Here is a 24,111-nt window from a genome sequence, read left to right on the forward strand (position 1 = left end):
TATATTTTGAATTCAAAGCGCCAATTATTGTTCTATCGCTGCCAATACATTTCCAGTGTTGCTAAATACTGAAAAAAAAAACGCACAGCTGATCACAGGCAAGGCTCCGATTGGTGCTCAGACTTCACTGTGCTGCAGTGCATCTGGCATTTTTGTTCCACTGTGCGCTGCACGTTACGGACTTGCGGCATGGCAGAGAACCGCAGACGTTTTCGCAACAAAAAACGCGTGAGTATATCGAGCGAGGCTCAGCAGTTGGAAATGCCAATTGCTCAAGTTATTTGTTTTCTTTTAATTATATCAGGAAGATGGACGTCAGGGTCCTTCAACGTCAACACCCGTGACAATTGCACGTCGCGAAGACCTACGCACGCCCCTAGTCCAGACAAAGATATTGTTAAAAAAAGAGGGCGACTCGAATCCGGGAAGTGGCAGCAGTGGTAGCAACAACGATCTTCCCACATCCATCAGAACAATCATCATCAATCGCAGCGATGCAGCGCCCCACGGCTGCAATCCAGCTCCACCCAATCTCATTTCCGCGTTAAACAGCTCAACAGCGGCCAAAGAGAAAACAAATGGCACATCGAATCCCAATCAGGACTCACAATTACCAACTCGAATGACAAGATCGACGTCTCTGTTCGTAGCAAACGGCGTCTTCAACGCCAATGCACGCAAACTCTTCCACAGAAGCAATACGGATTTCGCTGTCATCGGCGTGATGGGCGCCCAGGGTGTTGGAAAATCCACGCTGCTCAATCTTCTAGCCAATGAACGTGCCAGTGACTACGATTACTATCAGCATCTGATTGCTCCAGAGGCAGACGAGTGCATATTTTCCATAAAACATTGCTCCAAGCACCAAAACCAATCGCAGGTGCATCAACACCAGCACCAGCATCAGCACCAGCACCAGCACCAGCACCAGCATCACCATCACCACCAGCAGCAGCAGCAACAGCAGCAGCAACTGCAGCAGCAGTTGAATGGCACCAAGCAGGTGCTGCATCCGCGTACTGAAACTCTACAGTTCTTTATTACTCGGGAACGTTTTGTGCTGCTGGATGCGGCGCCGATGCTGGCCGGCAGCACGGCCAAGGAGGCAGACTATTTGGATCTGCAAACGCTGTCCACTATGATGCAATTGCTCAGCGTTTGCCATGTCTTGTTGCTGGCACTGGATGATCTGAACCTGGAGCAAGTGCGTCTATTGCATGCCGCTCTGCGGCTGCGTCCACGTGCGCCCTGCAAGGGCTACGTGCGCAACTACTTGCCCCAGTTGATATTTGTCCGCACACGCGCCAAGCGTCAGGATTATGAACCAGCTCGTCGCGATCAGCTGGACAAACAGTTGGCGCTGCTTTTCGAGAGCACCGGCCTGCCCATCTATCGAGGGCGCGGCGAGGCGCGTGTCCTTAACAGTTTATTGCTCCCAGAGCTGTGTGGCAATGCAGCCGCTGCTCATCATGCGAGTGCGTCGGAGCTAGTGCGTCAATTCCGTGAGCGCGTTTTCAGCACGGTTCGTATATCCATGTGCAACAGCAACGACTTCACCGAAGTCCTTTGGTTCGAACTGCTGGCCGAGACGGCCAAGATCTGTGCCACGGACAGCCAACACTTCGAGCAGCTCTTCGCGGAGATCAAACTGCGGCACCTCGAGCTGCGACCCAAATGGCGACCCGACTCCAATTGGCGCAACGAATCCGCCTGAACTGCAATCTGCACATGCATCAGAGCAGCATAGAGTGACAGGGACAGAGACAGATGGAGCTGCATAAATATACTACTATTAGACCTATAGATATATCGCTTGTATATACTCGCACATACTTATATTACATATGTATCGATAACTATCGATTTACATATGCATAAAGACGACTTAGATATATTCGGCCTATGGCTGCAATTTCGGGGCTGGCGTTGGGGCTCTCTGTCGCGGAGATATTATAATTTAGTTATATAATATGGGGACTGACATATATTTGTCATGGCTCTTATCTATCGGGCATTTATGAAGCGGATCTTGTGTTCATCAGTTGTCAATCGATATTTATCGATCAAGCAATGTCATCATTCAAATGTGTATTTTGAGTTGTTCGCCAAATATCGATAAATAATTTTTGTTTAGCCAAACCTCATTTAAACAAGCTATATAAATCGACAAATAATTGTCGATTCTTTCTATGAATGCTGTTAATAGTCTAATACCTTGGTATAAATAATATGTACAAATATCTTATAAATGTCTAAGAAACAGTGCGTATGGGCATCGATAGTTATCGATCTAAAAAGAAAAACAAATAATGAGAACTTGTACTTTTTAATAGCTTTAACAAACTCTTTGGTGTCAAATAAAGAACTTACATTTTGTAGTCAGATATAAAGATAGATAGAACAGGTCAGCTTATATATTTATTAATATATACATAAACTTTCGTAAATATTTCCATATCTTCACGTATTAGACGGAGTACATTAATTTATAATACATTTTAATGAAATTTGTACAGTTTACACGGACTGCTGGCATGAACTAGAGATTCAGGCTATAGCTATATATAGTAAAGTTCTATAGATAAAGCTTAGCTGTTGCTTCTTCTAAAAATTAGGATTTTTATTTGGTCCAGCATTTGAAATTCGTTCATTTTTATTTGTGCTACTTTTGTGTAGTTCTCTCCTTCTCTCTCTGCATATATATATATAAGCAGGCGCGGTGGGCGTGGTCGGATGTGTGTGTGCATGTGTGAGATATCACGTTTGCTTCGGCTGCACCTCAGTCTCTAGATCGACATCTTGGTCGTTACTTTGGTTCACAATGAGGTCGGGTGGCTCCTTGTTGTCGCGCTCCTTCTCCTCAGTCGCCTGCTGTGGCTTAACATAGTCGTTGGTCGGCTTGCGACAGACCCAGAACAGGCTCTGATATTCGCTTTGCTTCATCGATTGTGGATTCTGTGCGTATTTGGTGCGTATGCCGCTGCGCGAGCTCAATATATCGAATCCAATGCTCTCCATAATGATGATCAGATCCTCGTACGTTGGCTCAATGCTGTTCTGGCCATTGATGTCGCTGTAGTGATAGAGCAGCGGTCCCAAATTAACCCAAATGCCGCCAGGCACTAGAATTCTGCAAGAAGAAAAGGTCTCAAAAGGATGTTTCCAGTTGTGCTTAAGCAAAATCTCAAAATCGATTATTATCGATATTCAAAAATATAGTAGCTGATCAAGTTATTTATACAGCAGGATAGACGAGTCAATTGAGTTTGCGTTTTAGACCAAATTGCAAACTAAAATACCCAGAACAATTCCTGAAGCGGAGCATAATGAACTGCATGAACTCACTTGTAAATTGTGCGTACAAAATCGATAACATTGTTGGCGCAATCAATAAAGAAACATGTTGCTACACAATTGTAGGCATTCGGCGATTTGTACACCTCCAGAAAGTCCCCGGCGGCCATTTCGATGTTGCCCTTGGGCGGATTCCTAACCGGACAGACGTCGGGGAAGCGCACAGCGGCCACCTGATCGGCGCGTCGCATATTGTTGACGTACTGATGCACCCAGGGATAGAGCACATGCTTGTTCTCATAGTCGCACAGGTTCAGCACGAAATTGGATGCGATCAGCATGAAGTAGGAGAACTCGTTGCCCTCACAGGCATAGCCACGGCAGGCCAGCTCGTAGGTAAGCCTGCCCAGTCCAGCACCAGGCACTAGGATTTTAATCTCATTTAGTTTACTGCAAGAGGGAGACAGAGACAGAGAGAGTTATATATACATAAGATCAGATAATTACCGTATGACTTTCTACTATTAGTATTCAAGAGGGTATATTAGTTTTGTGAACTATAGAAATAGCTGAGTCGATATAGCCACGCCTTTCCGACCGTAGTCAATGCGAACTATGCCCTCTGGTTAACTATCAATCAAATCATTGACTCAGTCAGTCAGTCAGTCAAAATTTCCTCTATATATATATGACGTCTAGAACTATCATAGTTAATACTTACTAATCGCTGGGCTTGTAGTACTCCTCGATGCTGTCGATGATCGGCTTGTAGGACTGTTCACGTTCTATGGCACATTCGGCGCTCCAGTCACGTGCGATCAGCTTCAGTGTGGATTGGGCCTTTAAAATTTTGAGAGGTTCAACATCATCAGCAACAACAACATCATCATCATCATGACCATCAACAAGAAAATTAGTCTAAGATATAGATAGATTTTGTTGTTTACAGTGTTTCTTTTTGAAAAATAAACCAAAATACAAATTGCCAATCAATGCGTAGGAGAAGCTCTGATGCAGTGAACATATAACAGAGCCTGGAGCGCTATCATATCATATCATAACATATATCATATCTTTCATCTATATGTATTCTATATATCTAGTGTGCTAAGTCAACAATCAGTTTACATATGAGTGCATTAACCGTCTGTATCGATAATTATCGATTATGGCGATACATTATTAGCCTTTTGTTAGCAATGCACATCGATATTTATCGATAACTATCGATCATGAGAACACATTAAATACTTAAGAGCATAAAAAATATATACAAAAACTCTCTTTTTGTTTCACTGTGCATATGCAGAAGATATGTATATATATATAGATATGCATGTCGCTAGGTAATTCCAGGCTGTAGACTTTTTAAACCACACTCACTTGATCCATGTCGCCGTGTCGCACATGCTCGGGTGCCTCATCCAGCTCCACGTCCGTGTCGCCATCGCTTGTTGGATAGAGGACGCGATCGCGCAATATCTCACGGATCACAGATTGATTGCAATCAATGCAGTTGCGGACGCTGTCCAAGTGTGAACGATATTTGCTAAGCAAGCGCTGATCTTCTGAGGACAAGCTATTGAGGTAAGCTTCCGTTTTGTTAACCCTTATGTAGGCGTACCGTCTATTTTGTGGTGTGTGGGAATAGAGTTAAAGATTAGACCAGATGTTCTGCATACACATGCAAGAACACAGGCACACAACCATACACATATGTATATACACATATACAATACGTTGGCACATGTTAAACCGCTTAAATTGATTTTCGTTATCAGCTGTTGAACATGCACATGCATGCTCACTTTTGCTCAAGCTGTGCGAGTGTGTCCGCGAGCGCGCGTATGTGTGTGTGTGTCTCAGGGTAATTTGCATTCGCATTTTGGACATTTATACCGTTTGTTTACAATTGCATGTACACCCACCTGTAGTACTGAAAGGCATTCTGCACTTTTTGTATGTGACGCCGTTCCTCTTCATCTTCTTTGGCCGTAAATGCCAGCGCCTGATCCTCATGCATTTTTGGATACATGGGAAATGGTAACGATGGCACCATATCGCTCATGCCCGCAAAAAAAATGGTAAATGAACTAATTTATAAACGCTTAAATACCTATAAGTACTTAAGACAACTTATCGATACTTTATGCACAAGTTATCGTGCAACCAGTGTGACCTTCTGAAAGAGCTGTGGGCAACATATATGGTGCCGCTGTTTTGCAATCGAACTATCGAAGCTGCATTGAACAATCGGCGGCGGAAATTTAAAAAAAAAACTATCGACTGTACGAAAATATTAATGTTCGAAATTGAAAAAAAAAATTAATTTAAAAATTATGCTTGTTATAAATTTATTAAGTGCTTTACACATAAGTAACAAAATGTTGTTTAACCAATAAATAGTACCTCTTAGTCAGAATAAACCATATTTCAACCATTTTTTCGATATCTCTTTTGTGATTAAACGCAATGCGCAAACGTTTCAACATAACTGCATCAACGAGTGTTAAAAAAAAAATATATATATATATATATATATATATACATATATATATTACATAATTATATATATATATATTTATATATAATTATATAAGAAACAGACATTTGTACAAATTAATGATCATTGGAGGGGAACTTGGTCGATGCCATTTGTTGAGGTTTGCTGTCTTTTATTTTTTATCGAATGATTGATATATATATATATATATATATATATATATATATATATATATGTTTATATATATATATATATATGTTTATATATATTTATATTTATATATATATATATGTTTATATATATTTATATTTATATATATATATATGTTTATATATATATATGTATATACTTGTAGTATTTGCATTAATTGTAGTAATTGCTTAGAGTTAAATTGGATAGATTGTGTAAAATAATTGGTAAGTGCTCGCTTGTACAAATTTAAGTAAACAACAGCGCATTTGACCACAGGAGTATTTCGAAAATTATCTCATTATGGAGCTAAGCACATTCAGTTTTCAGTAGCTGATGGCGATGATGGCTGCTCGATCTCCTCTAAAGCCAGCTCAACGAGCGGAGCTCTAGGCTCCCGCTCTCGCTCCCGCTCTCGTTCTCTGTCTCGATGACGCTTTGGTGGAGATTGTGATCTAGGTGAGAGTCGTGATAGCTCAGCCAAAAGTGTGCTTGTCGTCGGCGTCGATGGCGTAGTCGTTGCGGAACCTGTGGCAGATGTGGACAGATTATCAAATGATTCACAGTGCAATTCCGTATCGCTAGACAGATTTGTAACGGAGGAATTGGAATTGACTGTGGCAATGCGTGACCAGTGGGTCAAGCTATTCGGGCTGGCAGCTGTTAAGGCGACCGACAACGAAAGTGCCGCAGCTGCACGCGACGTACTTGCAATATCATCGTCTGCTATCGACTGCTGCTCAATTGATTCTTCGCGTTCGCGTTCCTTTTGCTGCTCGGCTATTTTTTTCAGATAGCTCTTGTCTTGACTGGGACATTCCAGATGAACGCAATGGAATATCTGTGAAGTAGAGTAAAGTTAATATTTGCTTTAAATTTTCTTAATTCCATTTAGACGCGCCTCATTTGCTGTATTGCGCGTGCCCACGATTCGTATGAAGACAATGGGACGGGGGGTGAAATGAAAGTTTTGCCAGGAGCGCGCTTTCTCGTTCCGCTTATCGACGGCTATTTGCCAATTTTTGCGATTTATCGATGTCTCTATGTAAAAACTATAGGTGCGATCATCACAATCCCACAGAAGTAAACGCATCGATCCGATATAATACGGTTGACCAAGACGCACGACAATCTCACCGCTGCCCAGCTGATGGCAAGTATAACCCGAATCCCAATCGTAGCGCGCAAAATCGCCATTAATTAATGCATTGCGTGTCCGACTAACTCCGTCGGTGACAATGGCGCTCATCTCAATGGTGGCCACATTCGCCTTGGGCGCAACAAAGCCATCAACGATTTTGGGTGAGTTCGATGTGTGCATGGCTTCCAAGCCAACTACGTGAAACACCTAAAAGACAATAAATTAGTAACAGTATTCCAATTATTAAGCAAATCTACAACAGCTCACCCGATTAACTGTGTTCTGTGTACCCACAAGGCGTATATAACGCAGTGGACGTGCCTCAAAGTATAAAAATTGCCAGGAACGGCAATGGTATTCACTATAATCAATGATGCGCTCCCAATGCTGTTGATTCCCGGATACCTCTACAAAATAGGAGTAAGCACGACTGTCACGATCCCATAGAAGCATGCGTATATGATTGATCATGCACATAGTGCCTAGTTCAACCACAATGCCCGCATCATTGCTATCAGTGATGCAGTGGCGTGTATAACCGTGCTCCATGTCATACGAGGTAACATCGCCATCCAACAAGGATGAACGACATTCGCCTTGGATGCAGTGCGCTGAATATTTGGCCGTTGCCACATTCTCCTCTGGCCAGAGTGCTGCACGATAGGGCAATGTCTTTGAGGTGCTTAGCTCATCGATGGCATCCAGAATTTTATCTGGCTCCAAAATGCCCGATGGTCGAACAACTTGTAGCAAATGTTCCAGATTCATGAGCGGCAGACGAACAAAGGAGACAACCGTTTTGATATCAATATCTGGATTATAGCGACTCCATTTCCAGACGGCTAAAAATATTTGCACCTCCGGCGCAAAAAAGCAATCGCGACGCAGTACTTCCTCCAGCGATTCCTAAAGGAAAATCCTTTTTTAGAGTGAGTTTCAATTGCTGCTGTCTTTGGCTCACCTTTGAAAGCATTTTAAAGGTATCATGCTGCAGCAGATCGACGGCATTTCGATCCATAAACATGAGACAGACTTGTGTGAGTTCTTCGAGATTGTAGAGCCGTGCTGCATCCAATATCATGCAGACATTGTTCAAAGCCAAATATCTACGCAGATACTTTGATATGGCCATTTCCAGATCCTGAAAGCCATACTGATTGGCCATACCCAGCACACCGATGACGGCGTCCTCATCCAGTGTGGCCAACGACAGAGTGCCTGAGTAAATGTACCGTAGTAACACTTTAAACGGCTCCAGTGGCACTTCCATTCTAATTTGTCGCTGTGTCGCCTCCGACATGCCGCCATAAAGCAGAGCACGAAAATACTCGCTTCGTGCAGCCAATATGGCTCGATGTGCCGGCAGCCGTTGTTCCTCCACAAAGAATTCCACATCTGCATAACGTTCGTTCATACAGAGCCGGGCTATATCCGCTGAGAACCGATCGCCCAGATCTATTTCATCAGTGTATTCCGTTATAGCGGTAGTATCTGTATTGTTCTTGCCATTGGCCAGTGTTGCCAGACTGTTGCATCCGCCTCCGCCGTGCATTTTATGATGTCCCTGGCTGCTCATTGTTGTATAACTAAATAAACTATTTACGTGTGTATGTGTCTGTGTCGGTGTGCGAGTGCTTCTTTTCGTTTTTTTTTAAATTTGTTTATATTTTAATAAACAGTTTCACACAATAAACTACTAATTAATTACGCAGATTTATAAGTGTATAAATATTAATATGCGGTGTATACAGATTATATTGCATACCTGCTTTATATTATTGTATGTTTGTTTGTTTCATTTTTTTGGCAAGGGCTTGCAATTCTGACGACTGCTTAACAAATGATTCTTCCTTTCTTGATTTTGTGTGGGTGTTTGTGTGTGTGTGTGTTCATTTGTTCAACTTTGGTTTTGTGTACCCGTTGGGCACCGTTATTTTATTGTCTGGCCATTCACAGTATTCTTTGGCATCTGAATTTCCCCGAGGCAGGCAATCGTTTAATTGTGAAATAAGTACGTACAAGTACTTTGGCCGATTTATAAATCGAATTAAGTTGCTGCAATCTGCTAATGTTTTCTAGTTGCAAGAATTAATAAATTAGCGATGCGTGTAGGCATATTAACTATTTATCGGTGCCTAGCTTTCGATGATAGTACAACAGCCGGTAACATCGTTTAAGTTGCTGTTGTTGATTAAAAACAAAGAATAGAAAAGAATAATCGAAGATAAAAATGTAGAAATTAATTCGGTTGACGGCTTAAATTCTCTAATTTTTCTACACGTTACAAATTTTTGGCAGATAACTGCATTAATTGTCGATAGCACGATTACTAAAAGATATGCAGCGGCGAATCTAATTGGCGATGAATATCTTTAAGTTTTCCCTGACATTTTGGAAAGAGAAGTCGATTAAAAGTCTTTAATAATTGATGGTAATAATTTTGACCGCCTATATAATCGATAGAGCATCGATTACAAAACAGCTGTTGTGGGCAAAGCCGCTTATTACCCAAGTGTCATCGCTAGCATAATTTCAAAGGTGTTTGTGTTTTCCAATTATAAACCGTTTTATTGTTAATTCTATAGTAAATATGGTGAAAGTAGCTAAGGCGCGCAGCAAGGAGCATGCCGCGCGCAGTGACAATGAAACGCAACCAAACAGCAACGATGACGACACCAAAAACAAGTCAGCAAAATCAAAGACAATTAAGACTCATGGCGATGCCGCAAGCCGCAAGAAGAGTAAAACGCGTAAGCAAAAAACAACACGCGATAGCTCCAGCTCGAGCTCCTCCTCCGACAGCAGCGATAGCAGCAGCAGTAATAGTGACAGCAGCAGCAGCAGTAGTAGTAGCAGCGACTCTTCCAAATCCTCTCCTGACAACAAACGCGCCAAAAAACCGAAGCTGAGCAAAGACGCATCTCCCAAGAAAGAGAAACTACAGCAACAACAACATCGAGAGCCCGCTACGCAGGAGAGTAAAGTCCAAGAACAGCGCTCCAGATGGGATAGTCCAGAGCGTCATAGCTCGAGCAAAAACACAAATAAGACCCGCAAGCGTAGTCGTAGTCGAGAACACGAGCGGGAACGAGTGCGTGAAAGGGACAGAGACAGGGAAAGGGAACGAGAGAGGGAGAGAGATAGGGATCGAGATCGTGAGCGTGACAATCAAATGCGACGCGGCCGTGAGAGGGAACGGGATAGAGAACGGGGGCGAGAACGAGAGCGCAGCAAGGATCGCCGTCAGCAGGCGCAGCAACATCAGCAGCGAATGCGCAGCAATGAGCGAAGGGTAGAACGACCACGTCGCTCACCCGTCGATGGACGGCGGTAAGTAAATGAGTATTATTGCCGTAGCTGCAACATTCTTAGCTTGACTTTTATCCATTGCAGTCGCAGTAGAAGTCACAGTCGCAGTCGCAGTCCTCGGGATCGTGGCTATAGGGGCGGAGGCAGTGCAGGTGGACCACGTCGCCAACAGCGACCACGCAATGATAATCGTAATCGTGACGAGGAACATTTCGAATGGGGCAAGCCTACCGACAAGGACAAGCCGCCGCCAGCCAACGAAGACGAGACCGTCGAGAAGGAGAAACCCAATTTTGGGCTAAGTGGCGCTTTGACTGAAGATACGAACAAAGTGAATGGCGTCGTGGTTAAATATTCAGAGCCGCCCGAAGCACGCAAACCCAAGCGTCTGTGGCGTTTATATCCTTTCAAGGGAGAAACGGCGCTGCCCACACTGCACATACATAGGCAGAGCTGTTTTCTGGTGGGACGCGATCGCAAGGTAGTTGATCTTGCTGTCGATCATCCCAGCTGCAGCAAGCAGCATGCAGCTCTACAATACCGCTTGGTGCCCTTCGAACGCGACGACGGCAGCACGGGAAAACGGGTGCGTTTATATCTTATTGACTTGGAGTCAGCAAATGGCACATTTCTTAACAATAAGAAAATCGACGGACGTAAATACTATGAGCTAATGGAGAAGGATGTCATCAAGTTCGGCTTCAGTTCGCGGGAATACGTGCTGTTGCATGAAAACAGCAAGGAGGACCAGGAAGACGACGATGTGCATATCAAAGACGAACCGCTTGAGCCAGCCGCCGATCAGGCGACTACACAAATCTAAAAGAGAAGACTTGCACGAATAATTGCATGCTGTCTCGCTCTCGCTCTCTTTATATTTCTCTGCGCTCCGTTCTTAAGTCAAGTTCCATTGTATACTAAAAAAGAAAAAAGAAATGAGAAGAAAAATGTATCACAAATAATTTGTTGTCTCAAACCCCGCTCACTCTGAATTGTGTATTTTGTCCATTTTTTGTGTTTTGTCCACATTTTATATTTTGTTAAACATGCGGCACGTTTCAGCGTGCGACCAACTGCCAACATTGAAATACAAGCAACAATATTACTTCCTCATCAAACTGCGCATCGATTTTGTATTTTAAATGCTGCAGCTCAAGCAGAGCTCCAAACAGTCCAAGATGCGCGCTCGTGCCTTCATCATCATCCTCAGCATCTGGTGCTGTTGCAGCGGTGCCTCTGCAACTCGGCTGCGGCGTCAGGTGGTGCAGCCGCAGTGGCTAATGCGGCCCGATTTGCTGCCCTCTGCCCAGGCGACCAAGGTGAAGGTTACGCCACAAAATCTTCAAGAAGTCGCTGCCCTTCGGGCCGCCATTTTAAGGGCGGTCAATGATGGCACCTACGCGGTGGACGCCAGTTCGAAGCAGGTGAGTTAAGCTGCCAAAGAGGCCGCTTGTTTTAACCGAAATTCAATATGATAGAGCAACTGTGCTTGACCCAGCTCCAACTGACTGTTAATAAGGATATAGCTGAATATTGTTCAAATTTAACATGAACTTATATGTGCTGTCAAATCTAAGCTAGCTATGCCATGGGAGAACTGACTGTCAGTTTTGGCACATGTTAAATATATGTCAAATATCCCTTGATAACCATTTAAATTCATACAATTTTCAGTTCGTGCCAGGTGTGAGTCAAACAAGTAAACCTCGAGCAACTGCGGCACCATTGAAAAGGCCCGTGCAGCCAGCTTTTCCGTCTTGGTGGCAACCGGGTAAGATATTATGATTCTTGTTTGTTTGCCTGATATAAAGTTTATTATATGCTTCAGTTATAATAAATATATATATGAATATATACGTGTGTCTTATAGGTTAGATAGATCCGAAAGTGCTCGAAGTTCGTTGCGTTTAGCGATCGAAGAGATGAGGCAGCTTTAAAAGACGACGCGACTTCAAAAACTGCAAAACATTTCGAGAAGGAAACGGAAAAAAACAAAAATAAAATGCAATTTCTTTGGATTTTTATTCAAAAAAAAAAAAAAAAACAATAAAAATTAATAATATTTTATAATATATATACATATATATATATATATATATATATATATATATATATATATATATATATATATATATATGATTGTATGTAGGAATGAAATATACATATATATATTTTTTATATATATATAAACTATGTAGCATATGAAATTTTTAATTATCAAACAATTTCCAACAGTTTCATTTTGTTGTATGTGTTATTTATAGGGTATACATAGGGTATATATGTATATATTATATATATAGATCGCTGTACAAAATCTCAGTAAACATTAAATTTTTCTCTAGCACTAAACAAAAATGCTCTAAAATACACATACACGCACACGCACACACAGGTGTGTGTGTATATATATGTATCATATATCATATATCATATCAAAGATACTTAGACGCACGTATAGCCTGTTTACTGCAAATCAAGAGGTATACATGAGTTTCTGTATGTGTTTTGTGGAACTATAACTAGGCTTCTCTTCTCTTCTCGTCCCTTTTGCTATGCACATATATAGAGCTATATATGCGATGTGTATATCAACTTGTTGCATAAAAGTTGTTTTTTTTTTTTTTATTTTTTATTCTTTCAATATTTGTTTTGTTCCCTTTGCAATGAAAACCGACTTTAATATTTTTAACAAAATTAGCGAATTGAAGAATATAAATTTGGGGAAAAAGCAAACATCTGGCTTTGGCCGATGCCGGAATATACTTACAGAGAGCATTACGCAGGATAGAAACAAGAAACAACAAATGAAAAAATCTTCACTCTACTTGATATTTGCACAAATTTCATTTTCTATTTGATTTCTATTGTTTTCTAGCTTCAATAAATCTATGTTGGTCCAATTAAATACGCTTCAAGCGTGAAATTTGTGTTGATTTTGTGCCTGGGTCTGGTAAACGTATTGTCTAGCAATACTAGACTTGGTCTATTCGGTCTACTATTTCGATGTATGTGGCAACTGCGGTGAACAAAAAGCTTAGTCTATAAATCATATACAATATATATAAAGATATATCGAAAAAGTGAGATGGATCCACCAAGCTTAGGTATACAAGTCTCTGTTAGAAGTCAAAACAAGCTTAAGATATGTATTATACAAGTTATTAAAAATGACTATAGTTTATGATTGGGCAGATAATAGCAGACTGATATGGATAAACGTGACTTTAACAAAGCTCTCTGTAAGTCTCTAAGCTAATTTATCGATGGCAATCGAATTGATATCGAGTTTACAGTTGCAGACAATATTACAGTTGTACGGTATAACAGTTTTTGCATTTCGACAGTATTATAGTATTACAGTATTACAGTATTACATACATATAGTACATAGATATTAACGCTCCATTTAGCTAGGGTTTCACATTTTAGCTTATATCATAAAAAAAAGGTTCTAAATACTAAAATTATCTATCATTTTGTTTTACATCATTTCGTTTTCTTTTACATTTTGCATTACATTTATGATTCTATTCTTTAATTTAGTTCATTTGGTTTTTGTTTTTAATATAAGGCGTCTTTCAGATCCGTTTGCTTGCAGAAAGGGTTGAAAAAGGCAAAGGAGTTGAATGGGGAATGATCGATGTGAATTTTGAAGCTCGTTGATTGGATGTGTTTGGAATGCTTGAATGAAACAGGCGAGGGTAGTCCGACAACCTGCAGCGTTGACTGAACTTTTCTGTTTTCATAACTCGTTGTCAAACTACCCTCGCATGCTATATATACATATATGTATATATATTTATTTGTATTTGTATAATTAGGTGCAAACTAATATGGCATTTCGCAATAAAATTGTCTCACGTTAGTTTCTTTTCCTCTGTCTAAATGCTAAACACAACATTTTGTGGCTAGTCTTATGGTTGCTTTGTTTTTTTTTCTTTTGGGCTGTTGTTTTGGTTTACTTTAGTGGTTCATAAAGCTACGTTTGGTTTAACAAGTACTTTAACATGAGCTTTAACATGATGTCGAATTGTGTCTTAAATTAAACATGGCTGCACTGGATACAACTAGCGCTGCGAACCTGTTTGACTTCGAAGTGCGAGAATTCCAAATTTTTTATTTCGATTTTATCATATATATATATATTTGTATATGGCTTTACTCGAAATTTGATCTTTCATTTTTCTTTTACATTTTAATTTGCAAATTTGTTTACAATTTTTCAAATCATTTTCTTTGTTATATTCCAAGTTATGTTCGTAAAACGATATTTTGAATGAACTGAATTGAATTTAAGTTCGGAGTTCGCACCGGTTCATAGGGCTTCGATACAATGCAGGACATTCGAATAGAGCCATGTAATGATTGATCGATGCTTACAAAAAAGTGAACAACTATTTAGCTATATGCACTATATATATATATATGTATACTAGATTAATGTTTAACAAAAAAAAAAAAAAAAACAACGTGCGCTGAGCTGCATAGATCAGTCAGCCCCTCCCCTGTACCCATATCATATCATATCATATCATATATATATATATATATATATATATATATATAATATTACAATATTAAAAATGAATTTAAACTGATGTAGCTGAAGAAAATGGAGTACGACAAGATCTGCAACTGGGTGGCACTACGTTCCATTTAAAAAGCATGTTCCATAATAATAATCCAGATTGTCGTTGTTGTTGTGGTTGTTGTTCATATTGTTCAAGTGGCTGTTGTTGTTGCAGTTTTGTTTAGTTGTTGTCTCTGGCCGATACACTACGTATTATGATGCATGACAGATTAGGCATGATTATGCATATAGCGTTATATATATAGTAATATATATCTATATATACATACATATATATATATATTCTTATCTAACCTCATCGATATCCTCGCCCTCCGACGAGCTTCGAATGGTGTTGTACTGGGAGTTGCGGCTGCGTAGCATACGCAGAAAACTGCCCACCGCGAATATGGTGCGGCGATGTCGATGGAATATACCCTGATATAAGGCCTCTCGTAATGTCTTGCGGTCCTCAACGTCCACAGATGACGTCAATGATGTTTGATGCGGCAAACGTGCTGCGAATAAATATATGCACCATTTAATAATTAGTAATAATAATTGCGATAAGGCAAGACGATCGTTAAAACAAGCGTGAGCCTGCTCTAGCCGGGAGTGCTCGGTTTGCAGATACCCTCTGCTGTATTGATAGCTAGTCTTTCATTATTTTTGTCTTTGCATTTCAATTTTTGTTATCTGAAGCGCCGGCTATAAGTCTAGCCTAACTAGAAGTTATGTTTTTGTTTAAAAATCTTATAAATCCTCACCATAGATCACATGCCCAATTATATGTCTCCAGCTCAGAAAGGCCTATATACCAAATTAATAAGTCTCTAGCTTTGGCTACTTTCGATTACTGTTCAAAAAATGTCAATCTACAAATCGATTTTTATCGATAGCTACACCAATATATGTGGTTATACTTTGTGATACTTCTTAAGAGTTGCGCTGTCTAGCTTCTACAGTTCTCGAGTTCTGCTATAAATATCAATATACAAAATCGATATTTATCGATATGTTATTGGAATAATTTTAACCTACATCTAAGTCAACTCGCAATTTTATGACATAAATATATGTGATTCATGCTGAATCAGCAACGATATGCTCTGCTCGCTGTGGCTTGCAGGGTATATAAATTAATAAATACATAAATGGACACTGTCTACAGTTTGTAGTTAACCGAAAGACCTCAAGTCGAAGCTTCTGTTGCTCAGATTAATTTTCGTATGTGGCTTGTGGCCAGACGCAGCTAGACGGAAATATGTCTATATATATATATATATATATATATATATATACATATGTGTATATATTACTATGTAGTATATGTGTATATTTATATCATGATTGCTTGTTTGTTTTAGATCAGTTTTCATGGAAATATCAATTCAAGACGCATGACATTCGAGCACTCTCCCTCCGCACAAGAGCAGCTACAGTAAAAGTCAGTTAAACGCAATTTGTTCCGTACAGTTGATTGCATATAAATGCTTTCTAATCAACTCTGTTTACTCTGTGAGCTGTTTCAAAAATATCGTGGTAGCATATCATATATAGTATGTATCAGGTATTGCTCTAGTTTAGCTCTGCCGCGCTTCGCCAGCTCTTATTTAGGCTTAGCGATAATTATCGTGTAGTTATCGATACCATTTTGTTAATCTGTCGTTTAAGTTGACATTTAGTTTGCCTTATAGAAAGTTTAAAATCTAAGCCATCTTTACCAGGAACATTACAAGGCACAAAATTCGCATAGTCCGTGAAGTTTTTCAAGCTTGTTTGTTTAATTTATGTTTACTTTTGATAGTTTGCTTTCATTCTGCATTATAAATAGGACTTGGCTAGACTATAATAATAATATAATCGATATTTATCACTTTTATAGCCTTTTTTTTACTGTAGCTGGCAACCGTCAACTGTGTCAACTTTTAATTTGTAATTCTTAATTTAGAGCTGCTCTTTGCTGCCTGGTAAAGCACATTGTAAGCTTTACACTTAAACTTGTGTAGAAACAACCGCGATGTTTGTGCCTATGTAGTCTTCACTGTACGGCTCGCTGTTCATGTGCGTATTTAAAATTAATTTTCTGTTGGGTTGGGCTTCACTGTTTGTTTGGCTGTTTGTTTGATTGTTTGCTTTTTTTTATTATATTTTTTTTTACCAAGAACTTATCTGGCAGTTAGGTTGGGCTGGCTTTTTCTTTTCTTTTTTGTGTGCGCTCACACGAAACTTACCCGCAATGGGTGACTTTGGCGACTTTAGCGAATATTCATCAAAATTTTTGGCGCCCAAATCAAGTTTGAGCACCTTTTTGCTTAGCTGCTGTGTGGCTGCCTCCATGTTGCTCGACTTTTCAATTTTGATGTCCACATTGCGCTGGCTAACGGCACTTTTTGTTGTGGCTGCTGTTGTTGCAGCTGTTAATGTGGCTGTGGGTGTTGTTGGTGTTGGCGTTGCTGTTGTGCCAGTTGCTTTGGCATCGGCATCGGCAACGTTTGCATCGGACATGTTGTTATTGTTGTTGCTGCTGCTGCTGGTGTTGCTGTTGCTGCTGCTGCTGTTGTCGTCGTGCTTATCAATATGAATATTGATGCTGTTGCTATTGCCGTTGTTGTTGCTATTCGAATTGGAGGTCGCTGCTTGTGAACCGCTGGCACTTGCGGCCGTTAATGCTGCAAATTGAACGCTGCTGCTATTGCCGTTCGCTAACGCCGCTGTCGCCACCTCTGTCGCTGCTAACGTCGGCGTTATAGTTGCTGTTGTTGTTGCTGCTATTTGTACGTCGGCAGCAGCCGCCACCATTGTTCGAAATACGCAATAGTTTGGCTCAAAAGCCGTTTTATATATTTTTTGTTATAAGCTGCCCACAACTGTTGTCGCTGTCGCTGTTGTTGTTCGTTGTTGTTTGTCTGCCGTTTGCATATAAAAACAACAGGCAGGAAAAAAATCAAAAAAAAAATTGAAGAAAAACGAAACGAAACGATTTCCGATGACGTGCGCGCCTCTTGCTTTGTTCCAGTGTATTTTGCAGCTCGTTTGTTTGTTTGCTTTGTTGTTTGTTCTGGCAACTAATTGCACTTTTTTTGTTAGTGTTGCTGTTGTTGTTTTCGAGTATTGTTTTATGTTGGTGGTCTGGCTTCGTTGGGTATTTGCATTGGGCAACTGCCGGCTATTTCGAAGCTGCCGCCATACAGCGCCACCTGTTGCGTACAGTCGGTAAGCGTAATGAGCGGCAGACTGTTATCGCACAAACTCAATTGACTCAAGTTATCGATTATTTCATACAGCTTGCGATGCTGTTGCTGTTGATCGATGGCTGACACTTGATAACTGTTATTGCTGCTGCTGCTGATGCTGCTGCTGCTGTTGTTGTTGTTGTTGTTCTTAGTGTTGCTGCTATTTTCACCACACTGCCTGGCAAAATCGCACATGTCCGTTACGTTGCGCTGCCCGGCCGTTATGCGCACTCTGATGGCGTCTGTGCTCGAGCTCTGGTCTTGCACTGATGTCTGGCAACGCTCGCGCTGCTGCAGACTATTCAAAAATGTGCTCAACTGTTGCGGCTGCTCGACTGCTGCCCGCTGCCGCTGCGGCCAAGCTTCCAATGAGTGACGTCGCTGTTTGTATCGCTTCTGTTGCTGCTGCGACTGCTGCTGCTGCTGTTGCTGTTGCTGTTGCTTTATTGCATTACGCTGGCCAATCGATTGCAGGTACTTAATATTTGCTTGCAACCCCCGTTCGTAGTAGCTATTCGCCAACTGCAAATACGTGTATAGATCTATGCGCCGACGTCGCTGTCGCTGTCTCTGCCTCTGCCGCTGCTGCGGCTGCTGTTGCTGCCGTTGTAGGCTTTCCCTCGTATTAATATTTAGTACATGCTGCTCATAATTGTTGCTGCTGCTGCTGCGCCTGCTGCTGCTGCGTGCGCTGCCTTGGTTGCCATCATTGCCAATTGTCCTCGTGCCCCTTTCAGTTGCTGTGCGGCCCCCTTTGGCGGCGCCACTGCGTCAGTTGAGCTGCCGCTGCACGAACACCTTCAATTGGTCGCAGTTTTGAGTGCTTCTGATACGTTGCACTGTATCGTTGTAAATTTCGTCCGGTGGCAACGCCGAGCAAATCGTTTGCCGGCCACGGGGCGCATACGTAATGCCCGATCTGTAATTAGGTAAAGCGGGAAGGGTGAGTAAGCGGACGTTGCTGGTGTAAACATTAATTACAACAATGCCAAGCATTAAACGTATTCACTCGTACGAACACAAGGCAAACAGGCAAACAACAATGAAATAAGTAAACAAAATGGTGGAAGGTACAAGGGAGGGGGGTGGTGGTGGGGTCAGTGAGAGGGTCTGGCTAATATGATAATAAAGCAAAACGAGGCGCACACCGAGGGTCAGTGGATGGGCCTGGGCCTGGGTCTAATATAATCAAATAACGATTTGCACTGCCAGCTCAACTGACTGCTATTTACTTATCGTTATCGTTATCGTTAATATAAGTAATGTCAACAAGTGAGGTTAAGTGCGATACGGAAGTAGCTCCTTTTCCTTTATTTTTTCTTTCTTCATATATTTGTATTTTTTTCCCCTTTTGTTTTGATGATGCGGCATTCGCTGTGACCCCCGTGGCGGAATTAGCTTTGTGCAAAGGTTGGCTGGGGTTCGACTGAATGCTAAAGCTGCTTATTTCATAAAATCAATAGAAAATGAAAATGAAAGCAAAACAATATGATTGATGGGACTGTACTCGCTTATTTGTCAGCTAAGCTCTTTAGCTCTTCGAGCTGCCTAATCTTTTGGGGCTTACATCAACAAGAAATACAAATGCGAAATCCCGATTTGGATTGTAGCAGCTGCGAGCTAATCAATGGCTCTATTGGCTTTCCTATAGAATTTAGACAGATTTAAGCAAACAAAAAAAATGTCAAACGATTCAACTTAAGCTACCGACCAGGGGTCGGGGTCACACGACACAAGCTCAATGGCAAAATACTGCATATATGCATAGAATATTAGTGATTATATTTTAAGTTCTCGATAGCTAAGTTACTCACTCATTCAATATACTGTTGTCTGTGTTGTCGAAGGCTTAAGCTATCAGGGGTACTTAATTTTTATATCTATTGCCTGGTACAATAATATTCCTTTACCCTAATTTTATCCTAGCTACATCCTTTTCCAAGCTAACCTCGACTGCTTTTATGCGATACATTTTATGTTCTTTCCCCAACAATGGGTAAACCTAATATATAATTAAATGTCAATAAATAAACTCTAGTTTATGGGCCTAGGGAAGAAGGCGTTCTATTTACACTTCGCTCAATTTAGCAGGTTTTTTTTTGATTAGTTTAGCCGATGGATTATTAACAGGGATATTCCCTTATAATCAGATGATAAGAGATGAAGAGACCGAACGCTTAATATATGGCACATTCCCACTAGATAAAACCCCCAAGTGAATATACGTAAGTTCTATTTTTTCACTATCTGCATTTGAATGCGGAAAACCCAAGTGGGCAATTGTCAACTAACCAGCAAACCCACGAAGCGAAAAAGCCACACAATATGCGTTATCAAGTCGCTGTCACTGACGTCAGGCTAGGCGGTCAAGGGTCGGATCTGTTGGGTGGTTAGGTGGTTTGGATAGTTGGGTCGGGTGGGGCAAACTCGAGCTGAAGATGTGTCGGAAATTTCACGTCAAGCGCACTGCCGCATGGCTATGATAGCACCAGAGTTGCTATATGAGACTAAAAGGCCATATACATACACATTTTTATATGTCACTGACATATAGCTACACACACACACACACACACACACACACACCCACACACCTGGGATAGTATTGCACATGGATGGGTAGCTCGCAACGAAATTGGACACTAGATGTGCTGACGGTCATTGGAGCCAGTGGACGTAGTCGAGTGCGTGGGCGATACTTTGGCTGCTGCTGTCTGTGGGGCAACTGGCGACGGTTGCCTGGCTGCTGTTTCTGCTGCCACATGGTGCTTTGTTGCAGCTGTAGGTCGCGATAATGATTGGCCACTTCATGCTGGTAGCGCTCGTCGCGAAAGCATTTCTTGTTGTAGATGCGTCGCATGCTTAGGCGAGGCTCATATTTACAGCCCACACGAAGCGGCAGACCCACAACACCCAAATCGGACATAGAACTACGAGTTATATGATATGTACTGTTACACTATATACACATATATAATCTATAGAGAATCGAGCGCGGGCTCAACCGTTTGGTCGCAGGCAACGACGCCAACTACAGACTTGACATTGATGGAACAACTAATCATAGCCTTAAGTTTCTAAGTCAAGCAGGAGTGGAGAGTGTTTTCGGGGGGTGGGGGGCTTGACGGTTGGTGGGGTCCCTTGAAATTATGTACAAACATTTGTCTATACATTGATTGGATACAAAACAAAAATCAGTATTTCCGTATGGCAACAATTTGCGGTTATTTGTTATCACGTCAGTTGGCAATGGGGCAATTGGGTTGGAGTAAGCCTCCATGTCAAGCCGGTCACAATGTCTTTGGGGTGTAATTGCTTGGCTACTTGATACTATGTAAACCTGTTATTAATATATATATATATGACAATCGTAGAAGTGGCTCATAAGCAAGGCAGGCCCTTCAATCGATATTTATCGAAAAGTGACAGCAAGTGACCTTAACATCTATAAAGAAACAACGTACGACTTGATTTCCAGTTGCTTCCATTTGGTTGAATACCAGTCGACGAGAGCTTAAACACTTTTCAAGAAAAATTTGAAAGCAATTTATGAAAGTTTTATATAAAGATTTGCTTATCGATAGTTATCGATCAATTTAAGATTTGCAGAAATCGTTACATCGTATCTTCTACATATATATCAAGTATATAGATATTCATCAGACTTGGCAATGTGTTGATCGACTCCTTGGATATACTTCACCAAAGTACTGGGTATACGAACAGTTGTTTAGGGCGTGCTCAGCCTGTGCTGTTGCCAATAGTCAAATTAGTCGTTTTCATGTCGTTAACTATTGTAACTGGTACATCCTCCAATCCCAATAGCTATAGACCCCAACCATTTCTGCGCCGATTTGCATGTTACGGGCGTCAGCAACAATAAGCCAAACAATGTTATTCAAATGCAAAACAAATATTGTCAACAAACACAACTGCTATACATAAAAAGCAAATTTAACGTTTAGGTAATTCTGCACTACCGTTGCGCTACTATGAATCGTTATGTAAGGCTCGATCTGCTATATATATATATATATTTACATGTTGTTTGTGTGGTATTCGAGAACTTTGAAGTGCGCGCACCCGGGCAGGCGTTTCAATCAATCGTTGGCCTCGACTTAATTGAGCCACCAGCTGATAACAAGCGAATGAAATTTCATTTGGAATTTCAAAATCGACTCTAATTAGAATTTAAAGACGATACTATACATATATGTATATAAATATGTATACCTATTTCCATACATATGTCGAATGGCGTTGGAAAGCGTGAGGTGCGTGTTACACTCGCTCTTCATTAGGGCCTTCAGTCAATATTTATATAAATATGAGTTTTGATAACTTTTTATAAATGATTATTTTGATAGTTTAATGCTCAAGCTTTTCTTTATTTATGTTTATCGTTGAGCTCACCTTAATAACTGTTAACAATTAACGTCAAGCAATTTATTGCTAGCTAACATTAATATTAACAGTCACAGCATTTTACTCGCATTAACAGCATTGCTTTAACAGTTCTCTGCTCACAGTCTAAAAATATTTCTTGTAGCTTAGTGCGTAAAGCTGTAAAGATGCAACTCAACAGCGCCTGTTGTAGCAAACCTAGCTAACAGACACGCTTTCTAAGCATTTAGCTGTTAACATTAAGAGCGTCACCAGAATACATATCTAAATTGAACGAAACTCTTATCATATTGTTTATCTGTTAACACTAGCAGTTAGATCAATTAGAGTTTTTGTACCTCTTGCATAAATGGAAAAATCATAACATCTGCACTTAATGTAACTCTTAACATTTCATTCTTACGTTAGCTAACATGTTAAACTTAACATATTTGACTTAACATTGAATGGTTGATTGGGATCGTAGGCACTTGAGGACATATCAAGCTAGATTACTGTAAATACGTATATGCTATATGGAATTGTAGGGCAACTAATGCGATTGAATGATTAATTTAGGATTTCGATGATGATATAAAAACATGCAATGCAAAAGGCTCCATAAACTCAAAGCTTGCCAGCTCGATGGCAATATATGTGTGTATGTATGTGTGTGGAAAATGAAGTGAACAATGTAGCCGCTGAATGTGGCAATGTGGCAGCGTGGCACGTTCTATTGTTGAACTGTCGTTTGCCAGTTTCGGTTTGGCGATTTGTTAATCAATCAGCAAAGAAATCATGCCTCCGGCTCGCTTCCCTCTATGGCCTGTCTCGAATCGACTGTGTTCTACTTTGTGGAAATTATATGACTAATTGCTGCAGACGAGCCATTAAAAACTGAAAGCAATTTGCGCTGCCCCTTAACGAGGCGACCGTGCAGCGGTGGAGCGGTTTTGAGGAGGGGGTTAGTTAAAAAAAGCAACAAGAAAAACCCCAAGCTCTTTGTACAAATCCGCCAAGAGGCGCTATGTGTGTATGTGTGTGCGTAGCTGTAACCATTTCGAGTAATTGCCATGTTTATTTGCTCGCACTGACAAGCGAAGTAGGTGGAGAGGAAGAAGAGAAGCCGCTAACCACATGCGTACATATACATGAGCATCCATATATACATACATACAAATACATATAGTTACCCATCTATGGTGGCGTATGTTGCGCCTCAATGTAGGCAACGGCCACTTAAATGTCTTAAAACTATGCACACAATTAAAACAACCGTTAAAAGCTGTCATCGTATGCAAGAAGCAGCAAGTATAGAGAGCAACAAGGAGACAAGATAGCCAGAAAGTGAATGCGTCCGAGAGTGAGCGAGCCAGAGCAAGTTTCGTCAAATGACACTGACAGCTAAGTGCATGTCAGTGTGTATGTGTGTTGAGTGTTTTTGTTGGTATTGGGCATGCATACGTGAGCTTCTCCCTTTCAC

General features: G+C 40.9%; 7 protein-coding genes across 10 annotated transcripts; 3 read left to right on the plus strand and 4 right to left on the minus strand.

Annotated features, from left to right (window-relative positions):
• The first annotated feature begins 51 nt into the window (after positions 1 to 51).
• LOC111598125 (protein SMG9) lies at positions 52 to 2,055 on the plus strand. The gene is made up of 2 exons (XM_023313185.2): positions 52 to 228; positions 305 to 2,055. Exons 1-2 carry the CDS (start codon positions 190 to 192, stop codon positions 1,712 to 1,714), a joined length of 1,449 nt encoding a protein of 482 aa, XP_023168953.2. The 5' UTR covers positions 52 to 189; the 3' UTR covers positions 1,715 to 2,055.
• A 395-nt stretch (positions 2,056 to 2,450) lies between these two features.
• LOC111598126 (carnosine N-methyltransferase) lies at positions 2,451 to 5,477 on the minus strand. Of its 2 annotated transcripts, none has more exons than XM_023313187.2 (5): positions 5,223 to 5,477; positions 4,678 to 4,921; positions 4,016 to 4,134; positions 3,346 to 3,744; positions 2,451 to 3,130 (listed from the first exon to the last, which is right to left on the minus strand). In XM_023313187.2, the coding sequence occupies exons 1-5, from the start codon at positions 5,360 to 5,362 to the stop codon at positions 2,758 to 2,760; spliced, it is 1,275 nt and encodes a 424-aa protein (XP_023168955.1). In that variant the 5' UTR covers positions 5,363 to 5,477; the 3' UTR covers positions 2,451 to 2,757. The 2 variants fall into 2 exon arrangements, with proteins under 2 accessions (XP_023168955.1, XP_023168954.1); XM_023313186.2 differs by having other exon boundaries at positions 4,016 to 4,212.
• A 674-nt stretch (positions 5,478 to 6,151) lies between these two features.
• Positions 6,152 to 9,473, minus strand: LOC111598169 (BTB/POZ domain-containing protein 9). Of its 3 annotated transcripts, none has more exons than XM_030223024.1 (5): positions 8,893 to 9,473; positions 8,089 to 8,820; positions 7,395 to 8,033; positions 6,888 to 7,334; positions 6,152 to 6,827 (listed from the first exon to the last, which is right to left on the minus strand). In XM_030223024.1, the coding sequence occupies exons 2-5, from the start codon at positions 8,701 to 8,703 to the stop codon at positions 6,306 to 6,308; spliced, it is 2,223 nt and encodes a 740-aa protein (XP_030078884.1). In that variant the 5' UTR covers positions 8,704 to 8,820; positions 8,893 to 9,473; the 3' UTR covers positions 6,152 to 6,305. The 3 variants fall into 3 exon arrangements, with proteins under 3 accessions (XP_030078884.1, XP_023169029.2, XP_023169030.2); XM_023313261.2 differs by having other exon boundaries at positions 8,089 to 8,823; XM_023313262.2 differs by having other exon boundaries at positions 6,152 to 6,514; positions 6,695 to 6,827; positions 8,089 to 9,469.
• A 133-nt stretch (positions 9,474 to 9,606) lies between these two features.
• Positions 9,607 to 11,271, plus strand: LOC111598136 (FHA domain-containing protein DDL). Its single transcript, XM_023313197.2, has 2 exons — positions 9,607 to 10,457; positions 10,521 to 11,271. The coding sequence occupies exons 1-2, from the start codon at positions 9,718 to 9,720 to the stop codon at positions 11,257 to 11,259; spliced, it is 1,479 nt and encodes a 492-aa protein (XP_023168965.2). The 5' UTR covers positions 9,607 to 9,717; the 3' UTR covers positions 11,260 to 11,271.
• A 283-nt stretch (positions 11,272 to 11,554) lies between these two features.
• On the plus strand, positions 11,555 to 12,435 carry LOC111598137. Its single transcript, XM_023313198.2, has 3 exons — positions 11,555 to 11,860; positions 12,111 to 12,207; positions 12,307 to 12,435. The coding sequence occupies exons 1-3, from the start codon at positions 11,579 to 11,581 to the stop codon at positions 12,309 to 12,311; spliced, it is 384 nt and encodes a 127-aa protein (XP_023168966.1). The 5' UTR covers positions 11,555 to 11,578; the 3' UTR covers positions 12,312 to 12,435.
• Positions 12,436 to 15,315: 2,880 nt separating this feature from the next.
• LOC111598111 lies at positions 15,316 to 17,349 on the minus strand. The gene is made up of 2 exons (XM_023313164.1): positions 17,244 to 17,349; positions 15,316 to 15,527 (listed from the first exon to the last, which is right to left on the minus strand). Exons 1-2 carry the CDS (start codon positions 17,347 to 17,349, stop codon positions 15,316 to 15,318), a joined length of 318 nt encoding a protein of 105 aa, XP_023168932.1.
• Positions 17,350 to 17,927: 578 nt separating this feature from the next.
• Positions 17,928 to 21,171, minus strand: LOC111598112 (nuclear transcription factor Y subunit beta). The gene is given in 2 exon segments (XM_030223048.1): positions 17,928 to 19,164; positions 21,008 to 21,171. Coding segments are annotated over 2 exon segments (1,200 nt in total). The 3' UTR covers positions 17,928 to 18,128.
• Between the last annotated feature and the right edge of the window lie 2,940 nt (positions 21,172 to 24,111).

Source organism: Drosophila hydei, unplaced genomic scaffold, assembly GCF_003285905.1.
Source record: "Drosophila hydei strain 15085-1641.00,03,60 unplaced genomic scaffold, DhydRS2 tig00000090-arrow-arrow-pilon, whole genome shotgun sequence".
In the NCBI taxonomy this organism is placed as follows: Eukaryota; Metazoa; Arthropoda; class Insecta; order Diptera; family Drosophilidae; genus Drosophila; species Drosophila hydei.